At 40.6% G+C, this 12,514-nt stretch overlaps 1 protein-coding gene across 1 annotated transcript in view; it reads right to left on the reverse strand.

The window, feature by feature from the left end:
• Positions 1-10,989: 10,989 nt before the first annotated feature.
• Positions 10,990-12,514, reverse strand: part of LOC111044617 (gephyrin) — a 45,668-nt gene continuing 44,143 nt past the window's right edge. Inside the window, exon 13 of the mRNA XM_039428876.1 lies at positions 10,990-12,194. Within this exon, the coding sequence (XP_039284810.1) occupies positions 12,052-12,194 (143 nt within the window). The 3' untranslated portion in view covers positions 10,990-12,051. The remainder of the gene's footprint in view (positions 12,195-12,514) is intronic.

A 12,514-nucleotide genomic window follows, 5' to 3' on the forward strand; every position in this document is an offset into this window, starting at 1 on the left:
GGTCAATGCTTGTAGGCGGCAGAAAGCTGTCTTTTCTGTTGGTGACCATTTCCATCGCGTCTTCGTGCTAAGTAGCTCAGACAGAGGTGCACAAACATCAGTGGCGTTGGGTAAAAATTCTCGTAGCTAGCCGACTACTCCGAGAAATTCTCGCAGTTTCTTTCTGGTGGTGGGTGGTTGGGCAGAAGTCACAGCTAGGATAGCCTGCGGTTTTGCTTGGTTGCCCTCGGAGGTGATTATGTGACCGAGGTATTCAAGTTGCTTGCGGCCGATCTGGCATTTTGCTGCTGAGACAGAGAGATTGTATAGATTTAACCATTCAAACACTTTGGCTAAGTGGAGTAAGTGTTCTTCCCAGGTATCCGAGTACACAATGATGTCGTCGAGATAAGCGTAGCAGAACTTGTCGACGTATCCACTCTGTACCTTGTTCATCATGGATTGGAAGCAGCTGGGTGCATTTCGTAGGCCGAAAGGCATGACCTTAAATTGTAGCTTTTCGCCGTAGGGAGTGGTGGAGGCCGTGTAAGGTCGAGACTGGGGTGCGAGTGGTACCTGCCAGTATCCCATCCGTAGGTCGAGTGAGCTGAATATTTTTGAAGTTCCCAGGCTTCGAATGACGTCCTGTAGGGTCATCTGCGGTGCCGTGGCTGGAACGGTGATGGAATTCAGCCATCAGTAATCGATGCAGAACCGTGATGTGCCATCCTTCTTGGGGACAACGATGATTGGAGAGTTGTAAGGCGAATCACTGGCTTCTACCAGGTTGCATTCCTTGAGGGCGGCAACTTCGGACCTGATAATTTGCAGTTTCTCCCGTGAGTATCGGTAAGGCCGCTGGCTGCGTATTTCTGAGCTGTTGAGTTGAATTGTCATGGTGGCGGCCGTGGTGATGGAGGGTGGCATCTGCTCCATGAACAATTTTGTGTGTTGTTGCAGTAATACTGTTAACCATCGGTGCTGGTCGCTGGGTGTGTCTTCTAGTAACTTGTCAACCAGGTGAGTGTCCATATCTACTGAGACTGGTGGTTGCGCTATCCAGAAGATCGTGTCTCACTGCGTCTTGCCGTAGATTAGCCTGTCTTGCTCAAAGTCAAGCACTGCCTTATTCTCCCGAAACCATGGTCGTCCCAAGATGATGTCTTCACATAGGTCAGGTAGACCTAGGAAGGGAATATTTTAAATGTGCTGTTGGATCTGGAGTTCCAGATGTCCTTGTATGGCTGTTTCGCAGCTAGTGGGACGGTTGGCCAGCAGTACAGGTAGCTTCAGCGGTTGGATCCGTGTACCGTGGTCGAGGTGGGCAGCTCTCACGAAGTTGTGCGTTGTGGCTGAATCGAGTAGAGCGTGTAGTTGTTTACCTGCGAGGATGACAGGGATCCGGGGTAGAGTCTGTCCGTCTATCTGGATCACGGCTAGGTTCGGTGCTTGGCTGGACGGAGGGCTGGTGATGTGGTTGTTGGGCTGGGGCAGCAGTGTTGGTGACCTTGTCGGTGACTGCGGCCAGGGCAGTGTTGGTGACCTGGTGGCTGACTGCGGCTGGGGCAGTGTTGGTGACCGGCTGGTTGACGGCGGCTGGGTCAGTGTTGGTGACCTGGTGGCTGACTGCGGCTGGGGCAGTGTTGGTGACCTGGTGGCTGAATGCGGCTGGGTCAGCGTTGGTGACCTGGTCGTCGACTGCGGCGAGGGCAGTGTTGGTGACTCCGTCCATGACAGCGACCCCGGTAGGTGGCAGGTGCGTGTGGGTCACAGTTGCATGTTCCTCCCCAGGCTGGTGGTCGATGACGCGCTCATCGTCGGCTGGTGATGCTGTCCTCTCGCGGGCCAGTAGAGGCGCGGCTGCTGGGTGCTGTGGAGAGTCTCTGTCAGCCGGGAAGAGCAAGGGGTCTTCAGTGACATTGGAAGGAGACTTAGCGACGCTAGCAGGGTCTACGGTGGCGTGATGGGTAGGCGATCAATCCGTTGTGAGTGAGATGGTCATGAGTGACGGCTGGGTGGTTGACGCGCAAGGGTGTGCCGGACGTGGTTGCTGTTGTGAGACGGTGACCCGGGTGACGACTGGTACTGGGTCATTCTTGATAGCCCGTGGAGGTGCAGCTGCTAGGTACCGTGGAGAGTCTCCGTCAGCCGAGAAGAGCGAGGGGTCTTTGGTGATGTTGGAAGGAGGCTTGGTGACGCTGGCAGGATCCACGGTGGCGTGACCAAGGAATGACTGGCTGGCCAGTTCGGTGACGGTTATCGCTTGTAGTTGGGGTGGTGACCTGCGAGGCTGGCGCTGCGGGTCTTGCACCTCATCGTTAGTGTAGTGGACTCCTACTTTCCGTGCTGGAGGGGTGGAGTCTGATTCTCTCCAGTATCGCCGTTTCCCTGCCGTTTTTTCGCGAGTTCTGGGCAGTCGCGATGAAAATGCTTGGCCGGGCAGTAATGACACTGAGGAAGCTGGTTGTAGTTGAACCTCGGCGGCGGCTCTCGATGGGGTGGCCCTGCGGGTGCCATAGGTTGAGGCGGCTTATATTTTGGTCGACTGTTGAGGTCGGTTTCCAGGTCGTTGGCGATCATGATCAGCTCTTCATAGTTCGTGGGACGAGCAGCTCGAACTAGGGTGCGAAGCTCGGAACTCAGCTGACCGATGAGCAGGGCGATCACCTCGTCTTCAGCCAGGTTGGTTCCTAAGCGCTGCTGTAGTTGGAGCTTCTGACGGATGAATTGCTCCACTGGCTGGTTCGGTTTGTGGGTGGTGCCATAAAATTCCATGTGAGCGGCTGCGATTTTATGGGCTCCCGAGAAACGGGCCTGAAGTCGGTCACGGAACTGTTCCCAGGTGGTGACGAATTCTCCGTAGTCTCTCCACCAGGCGGCGGCATCGTCTTGTAGTTGCGCTTTTAGAAGGATGACCCAGGTATAGCTGGGAATGTGGTGACCCTGTAGCAGCTCGGTGCACTGTCGCATGAAGGTGATGGGGTCTTCATGGAGCTTGCCGCGGAAGAACGGTAGCAGGGTCGCTATGCTGGTCAGCTGGCTGAGGTTGCCGGTGTAGCTGACGGCTGGAGCCAGTAAGTTGGCCATGTTGCTGGTTGCGGTAGTGGCGTGACTAGAGGTTGACGGTGGAGCAGGCAGGTTGACGGTCAGCGCGCTGGGTTGCAGGGTGGTTGGTCGAGCGGGCTCGCTGGTGAAGGCGGGTGGCTGCGTTGCCCCGGTTTCGCTGGTGGAAGCGCGCGGCTGCGTCGTGCTGCTGTCGGTTTGACCGGTGGTCTGTGCAGGCCAGCCGGCGAATGTAGACTCGGTGTGCTAGCTGGTTGACTACATCGAATTTTCGGTGGTCATATCTCCACTGTCTCCGGCTCCGGTTCTAGTCGCTACCATGTTCAGGTGTTATGGGCGCCACTGGGAAATTGCCTGTTCCCAGACAGGTATTCTGAATTGAAAGATTCAGAGACACATTTTGTTGAAAGAAAATAAGTTTGAATTTTTTGTGTGAAAAATTCAAGACATACATTTAGTTGAAAATTTAGGTTGACATTTTGTTTAAAAAAAAAGTTTTGACAGTGGTAATGGGTTACTGTATCTCCATACAGTGAGTGGCCCCACGTTGGCAGGCGCCAATAATTGATATGGCGGAAGGTGTGGCTCGTTCATCAATTGGGCTAGTCAGTCGGGTCGAGCGAGGGGTTTGTTACCACTGTCTGAAAAAAATGGCTTTTGGTGGCCCTGAAAGGGCCAAGTTTGTTGCTGGTGGCCCTGAAAAGGGACCAAGATTGTTGCTGGTGGCCCTGAAAAGGGACCAAGATTGTTGCTGGTGGCCCTAAAAGGGACCAAGGCAGGCTAGATGTTTAGAGTTGTCGACTGGCGCGATACCACGCCGCGCGAGGGTCCCGGGCAGGTCCGTCTGGTGCGAGAGCAGGCCGGCAGGGGCTCAAGTCAACGGTTCGCAGTCTCCACTCTGGTTTACCCGGGCTACGGAGAGGGCTGACCGGGTGATCTACTAGCCAGAGGTCGTGCCGAATCTCTGCCGGGAGGACCTCCTCGACCACTTCCTCGTTTAGAAGGGGCCTTCGGTCAAACCCCGGGCAGGCAGGGTCGTAGGCTTCCGCTGCACACACTCCGATGTCGGTTCGGCACCCAACCCGCGCATCCAGAACCGCGCGCCAGTTGTTAGGCTGGGGCGCTAAGTCTTGGGGCGCAGCTGGCGCGGCGGTGTACAGCCTCAGCCTCTCCTCCACCTGGCGAAGCCGACGTAGGGCCCTCCTCTTCTGGATTCGGCGGCCGGCTCGGTTCCTCCTAGGCATCGGCTGGGTAGTAGACAAGGAAGACACCTCAGGTTGCGGTTAGTCTCGCCGTGGTTCCCTCATTGGCCTGCTCGCTGCTCTGCTCCTGGTCTCGGTAGTGGTCTCGGCTGGTAGTGGTCTCTGGTAGTGGTCTCGGCTGGTGGTCTCTTCTGGCTCTTCAGTGGAAGGCCGCTAGTGAGCAAGTGCTATCGAGGGTAGCTGAGTAGCCCCCTTTTATTCACAGTCCCCGAGTTCACCTGCGCTGCTATTGGCCGGCGGTGCTCGGCCAATAGAAACGCAGGAACAGGTGGCGGCGACTGAGGCGCACCCTGGTGGCGGGTGGGTCAACCACTTATTTGGTTGATGCGTGGCGTGGGGAGCAGAGCAGAGTGGCAGGCTGAAAGGTAGCGAACGCGAGGGAGGTATCAAAATGACAAAGAGGGTCTCTGAATCATGACACACACAATGCATTCTGCAATGTGCACAAAACTTGTGTCACCCACAACCACGAATGAGTGTTATATTTGTACAAGAGTCTCATCAATCAACATCTTTTAAAACTGAAACTAGACTGTGGTAAACTGGTGTCTTTTGCCGATGACACAGCTATAATATTTTCACAAAAAAAACTGGGAAGATGCTTTCAGGGTTGCTGAAGGTGAAATGTCTAAAATTCAAAAATGGCTTGAACTAAATACATTGAGCTTGAATGTACAGAAAACTAAATATATTTCATTTTCAGCAAATGCAGCTGGAAAGCCTGATAGAAACTTAAAAATAAAACTTCACTTAGAGTGCACAAACAAGGACCTCTGCAGTTGTCCAAGTATTGTAAATGTATGTAATTTAAAGTATTTAGGAATAATTATTGATGAATGCTTGAAGTGGCAGCCCCATACTGCTTTTATAACAAAAAACTTAAATATATTTCATATAAATTTTACCAAATAAATAAAATATTAGAACTGAAAGATTAAAAACCGTGTATTTTGCATTGGTGCAATCCATTTTGGAATATGGGATAGTAATCTGGGGTGGAGCTTTTGACACTCATGTAAATAATTTATTCATCACCCAAAAATATATTATTAAAACAATATTAAATAAACATAGACTTTATTCAACTAATCTATTATTTCACGAATTTAACGTTTTGACTTTGAGACAACTCTACTTGAAAAATTTAACAAAATATATTATTAAGTATAAAGACAATTTTTTTATGATAATGAATCTCATTACAATTTTAGGCCAAATACTATCAATAAATACAAAGTTTATTATGCAAAATTTACACTAGTTAAGAGACAGTTGATATATTTAAGCAGCAAGTTTATAAATATATTACCTTTTAATTTAACACATATAACTAGAGATACCAGTGATGATATAAAAAATTGGATCACGCAAACTATTTCACTTCAATAGAGAACCTTATTTAAATTAAATTTATTGTATCCCTTATAATTTATTTACTTTTATCTTTTTTTCATTCTCAGAAATGACTAAATGATGAGGATTTTTTTTATTTTAAATATTATTACTATTTTCGATTTGCAACGGTCACCAGCGGGCAAAGTTTATTCTTTTGCTGGTGATGCCATATATAATAAGTAAATTATATTTACATATGTAAAGAGATATTTATGATTTTGTATTATTATTTTCTTATTTTTAAGTTAACACTTGTATTTTGTTTAAATTTATTATTCATAATTTTTTGATTCGCTCTTTATTTGTGATTGTTTTTGTTTTTTTTTAAATGGCGAAAATAAATGATTTGATTTGATTTGATTTGAAACATTACTGTGTATGGTATTTAAAATATTTGAATTCAAAATATATTCAGTTTTCAGATGACAACATTTTTCTAAAGAGCATAGTTGTAATTAGAAACCTGCAATCATTTATTGTTTTATTTGCCGCATTCTTTATTCATATCCAATAACAAACATATTTCATCATGGAATATAATATATTATATTATATTATTATATCATGGAATGATTGGGAAAGAAAAAAAAACAATTGAAGTGTGCTTCCTGGGGGAATGGGTTTGAACTTATAAATTTATTTATTCATTCATAGATAATATAGAAGTTTAATGTCGGTGGAGAGAAACATTTCGATTGTTATATACTGTATATATTGATTTCAGTGCAATTGATTCTGAATAATATTATCAATATACTTTATACATAGCATCATGTTTCACATTTAATCAATACTGACAATTTGAAGTGATTCACCAGCATACAATTTAGTTGAAAAAATGGAACCACAACTAAAAAGCTGATACCAATTGACCAGCATCTAGCATACATGGAAAATAGCTTGAAAGTTGTAAACAAAACTGAAGACATTCACGTTTCATGTAACTCCACTAATTTATAGAGTCATTCGACATCAAGAGCCTCTAAACAAATATCCCAGTTGAGAAATTATAACTATAAGTGCTCAGAAAACTCTGAGCACTACGAATAATCTAATGAATACACTAGTAGAAATATTGAAAGATATTACCCCATAAAACTACTACAGTAGTAACGCTAAATGGACTAGCAAATGATGTCGGTCAGACAAACTTATGTTCTCCTGACCAAAAACTACACCACAGAAATTGAAAAAATATAGTGTATATGTAGACATTTGAGACTCATGAGCTTTATACAGAGTGTTTACGAACTCCCTACCAATTACTCTGGGGCATTGTTCCTGGATGGAAAACATATCTAAATATCATATTTAAATTGTCAGGAAGTCTTCAGTTACTCACACAGCAGCCATTTTACTTTTTTCACTTTTTTTCCAAATAATGGGTAAACATACGAAAATGAAACTTTGCACGATCATTTATACAAAAAATTATTATAATTTTCATTACCGTATAATTTCTATGTTCAACCATTATTTAAAAAATATATATATATAACTAGCAGGGCACCCATGGTTCGCTACGGGAATTAAAAGATGAAATTATTATTGTGAAACATTTATAATCTAAATTCTACCAAAATTGTTATAATAGTTAAGCTGATTTTGAAACATGAAAATATCAGGCCCAGTAGCACAAAAGCATGTTCAATTTCAATCAGGATTAAATTTCATGAGAATTAATCAGAGCAGGGTTTTTTTTAATAGAAGGCTTCTCTGATTGGTTCTTGTGGTATTTAGTCTGGATTATGAATTAACAGACAGTGCAATGGTCTCTCTCAAGGCCATGGCTGCGTACAAACATAGAGCAACAGAGGAATCAGTACAACAGAAGCTGAAGAAATTAGTCGCATTTCTATCACCTCATAATAAACATTATATTCAACTAACATATGTTTGGAAAGATCGATTTTAAAATTCTTTTGCTATCATCCGGTCGCCGTTTTCGAGATCCGTCCGACATAGATACATATATCCACAAACCAACATATTATTCAAATTTCTTTTTTAGTATAATTATTGACTTCAATGATTATGATTTCATTCGATGATTTCATTCGAATCATTCGAATGATTTCATTCATTTCGAGCTTATTTTCACATAATAATAACAGCTGGCATCAAAAGCAGAAATGTCAAACATGATTGAAATTGAAGCAGTAGCGATCATCAACATCATTTTCTTCATCTGATCTAAAGTAACCAGATTATGGTAAGATTCACATCAATGTGTCAGCATTGTTTGAAAGGGGAGCATTGATGCTATTAATGAGGAATACTGACAGTCAACGAACTGTTATACATATTCTCCTTTAATTTTATCGAAAGCTACCTTATATTTTCTTTGGTAAAACAATCAATGTATGGGAATAGTTGATTCATGGGAAAAAGCGCCTTACTTCTATGCAAAATATTAGGAAAAGCAACAACAACATTTTAATAAATAACCCCTTTCTTTTGCCCAAGTTAAATTTTGGCCGAATTTCCTCATTCTTCACAAACAGATTCCACAACGGACACTTCTGAAGTTTTTAAAATACCCCTTTAAGCAGTTTTCGCGATCTGTCGGATATAGAAACAAAATTAGTCTTGATAGAATAGGATCAATTGATCCCATCAACTCCCATCATAAAATTTTGTTTTATGAAAAATAAAAATTATCTATACTCCCAGGAATAGCTCTGATTGAAGCAGCAGTGCCCAATCAAATTTGTTCTCGATAAATGCATTTTAATTAATTCTTCATTTTGGTACCAACCTAATGAAATAATCTCAACTTAATGCCAACCTGGCAAAATTATTAATTGGTCGCCAGTTATCAACTGTTTCGAATAGGTACTCTCTCTAGATTATAGTTCTATAGTAACATATGATATGGATATTTCAATTATAATTAAGAGATTGGAAGAAGAAGAATATACATGCTAAAAGACAAACTTTAAACCCTTAAAAACCAACCTTAGAGTTGAAATATCGCCAAAAGATTTCTTTGTGAGCACCTAGGACGTATAAGGAAGCTATATTCTAAGTTTTGTTGCAATCCATCCAGTAGTTTTCCAGAAATCGTGATCAGTGAGTCAGTGAGATAAGAATTTTATAAGTATAGATAAGTGAAAAAAGCAAAATGGCCGCTGTGTGAGTAACTGAAGACTTCCGGACAATTTAATATGACGATATTTAGATATGTTTCTTACCCTAGAGCCTAGAGTATTGGTAGGCAGTTCGTTAACACCCTGTATGTGTTGTGTATTTGCCACACGCTAAATAAATAAACTACTACAGTCAACATGATAGTTTTCCAATATGGGGAGACCAATTTCTTGTATACTAACTGAAATTTTCCTCTCAACTGCTGGTCTAAAATTCTGCAGATTATTGCTGGATTCAAAGTATGGGAGATGAAAGATAAGAGATAAATATTTCAAAGTATAGTAGCAGATAGCGCTGATTTGAATTGAAAGACAAAAAGAGATAGTAATTCAACAAAACAGTTTTATTCTCTTAAGATTACAAAACAAATTCAAATTTACAACTATTCTTGAAAAATTACAAGACAAATTCAAATTTAGCAATATACATAAAGATAACAAAACAAATTCAAATTTACAACTATTCTTGAAAAATTACAAAACAAATTGAAATTTAGCAATATTCTTTATAGATATTATAGATACTTGAAAAATTCAGACTTGAAATTTCATTTCATTTTACCATAAGTTTATAAAGACCACATTCATAATCACGACTCCAGTATCGTGACTTATTCTCAATTTATTCACCAAGTGTTCCATAATGGTGTTATAAAAAACCCTTAGAGTACGGTGCTGAAAAACTTAAAATACAAATAAAACATTCTACAAGTGTTGTTCCAAAATAACAGAGCTCCGATAAAAGTATTGTGTGCATTACACTATTTGTGATACAATATAATATATTTGCAAATATTGAAAAATAACAAGTAATAATGTGTGCACTACAATAAAGACACAATAGATAATTATTTGCAGGGAAATAGGAAGATAAAGATTATTAAAATAACATTTCAAGGCACTTAGTGGACTTGGCTCTGACATATTTCTAAGGCACTGACTTTCCTATCAATAAATAATGTTTAAGACCCGGTTTTTAGGATATTTATCAAATCTAATGGCCTATTAAACCTTTAGATTTAATGGTTCATAGATTTAATAAAATGTCCTTGAAACCGGGGTTTAGTCTCTTATTTGGCTCAAGATTCCAAGGAGTTGCCTTGGATATCAATAAGTTTAGTATTTACTCAATATCAAATTATTTATATCTAGGCCTACTCCAATTTGCTTCAAATTCTAGTGTAGAATCATAGCCACCTTTATACAAGGCCCGGGCCTACGATATTGCAACGTTGCAGCGTAGGCCTAGAATCTAATACATGATTGGTGAAAAAGACCAGCTAGTAATTTTTAAAATCTCTTTCACCAATCATGTATTAGATTCTAGGCCTACACTGCGACGTTGCAATATCGTAGGCCGGGGTCTTGTATTAGAGGTGGCTATGGTAGAATCGATCTTCATAATATGCGACCACATAAATAGCATATTTCGAAAATACTCACGATATTCATGGAATGAACGAGCTTATAGTTTCATTCCACCTGAAAATCTGATACTACTTCAACATGTCATTTAAACAATCTCACTTTGAAGGTTTGTTTTTTCTAGTACAAGTGTCTATATTGAGATTATCTTTAGACTATTTGTTGTTGGTTATCCATTTTGTTTCCGCTATTATTATTACTATTAAATTTTGTGAAACTTCAAAGTGAAAAAACACTCACATTCTTTGATGTGGCGACGTTCGTTTCGTGCTGGTATCGCACATTTTCAAGCCAAACAGAAACTGAAGTGTTTAAGGTTATGAGGGTGAAATTTGGTGGGGGTGGAGGGGAGTTTTGGTGGTTTGCAGAACACATTATCTCCACTGACCACACACACCCTGACATAGACAACAACCTCGAAATACTCCACTATTCCCACAAAAACAGAAAATTAAATGTACTAGAACAGTTTGAAATATACAAACACACCAAACAACAGCCAAACAATATTCTAAATGACCAAATCAACTTTTCCTCCCACACCCTGTTTGACAAACTCATTTAAATCCTCCTCCATTAACCACCAAAACTCCCCTCCACCCCCACCAAATTTCACCCTCATAACCTTAAACACTTCAGTTTCTGTTTGGCTTGAAAATGTGCGATACCAGCACGAAACGGACGTCGCCACATCAAAGAATGTGAGTGTTTTTTTCACTTTGAAGTTTTACAAAATTTAATAGTTAAACTATTTCACTAATTATGAATAACATAGATAATTCCCAGTCAAGCAATGTCCACAGTTTAGAATGAATCTCTCTTCAGGTAAAATTATTGAAAAAAAAAAACTACCTATGTAATAAGATTCAAAGAGGTAGAAAACAATGACCATCAGATACAAACATTTAAATTAGCAAGAAAAGAAAACATGAGTGGCTTTGATTATCAAGCAAATTTGAAGGTACTGCGAGTTATATTTATGGAGTACGAGTAGGTATAAACCATGATACACTAACCAAGATAAGCTAATTTCTCATTACTTAATAAGATTGAGATTTGAAGCTTATTTTACGACAGTGATCTTTTTCACCACAAAAGTTTCACCTATATTCTACAAGTTATCAAGGAGAAATGTGTTTCTCATGACAAAACATCTATCATTAGCATTCACTCCATGGATGAGCTAGATACAAATTCATGAGGTACAATTGAATGAGCAAAGTATAAATTCACAGGTCTCAGGCAATATTTCAAAAGATATCTTTACTCCCATGACAAATGGTACCTAATATAGTAAGGTGGACGTTACAAAGTCAGTAAAAAATATAGTAAAATATTAGATTCACTACATTCTATTAACATAGCTGAAACCGGTATATCTGATATAATGTTGATAGTTCATTCTTGTTTAAAATAATCAATTATACTTTAACTGTGAGAGAATATTTTTTTCAATGATTTAATAATACATATTCATTATTGAGATTAAACATTGTGTTAATCATATCTCTTCATTGAAGAAGAACGATCTGGTAACGTTGTTGAGCTACGAATGAATAGCACTATCTGTTTTGTCGAATGATAGACAAGGATAGCAACACCAATGTTAATCAAATTCTGCCATTATAACGTAGACCTCACTATACCATACTTATTTGAATTATTTTCGATCTAGAAACTTGAAAAACTAGAGGTGAGCTGGGTGAGCAGATCTAGTGCGAAACTAAGTTTAACAAATTTGAATGAGTTTAACCTGGTTTAAACTAGGTTTAAAGAGGTTAAACTAGGTTCAGTTCACCAATGACTATGGCCTCCATCATAGAATCGATTTCTAGCCTTTTGATAGAATCCGTCCGAGAAGGCACACACAAAAGTCCGTTAGCTTCTCTCAGACTTGCCAGTCTACTGCTGATTTGATCGCCTGAGAATTGAAAAAAAAGAAATCAATAGAAAACACGAGAATTCTAGAAAAAAATCTGGTGTGGCACACTTACACAACTTTCCTTGCCGTTATGAAAATTGATCACTTGACGCTAGTGTTCACGCGCATCTCAAGTCTACTATTCAAATATCTGAACCAGCTGGTGACAAAAACGCTGGAGACACACGAGGTCTGCTATCTCTTTACAGTGAATGATTTAATAGAATCAACAGTTTGCAATTAAATAATCACATTTACTCGAATTTCGAGCTTATTTTCAATTTTAGGTGAAAATGTTATTATTGAACATTAATTGTAGA

This window comes from Nilaparvata lugens, chromosome 1, assembly GCF_014356525.2.
Source record: "Nilaparvata lugens isolate BPH chromosome 1, ASM1435652v1, whole genome shotgun sequence".
Lineage (NCBI taxonomy): Eukaryota > Metazoa > Arthropoda > Insecta > Hemiptera > Delphacidae > Nilaparvata > Nilaparvata lugens.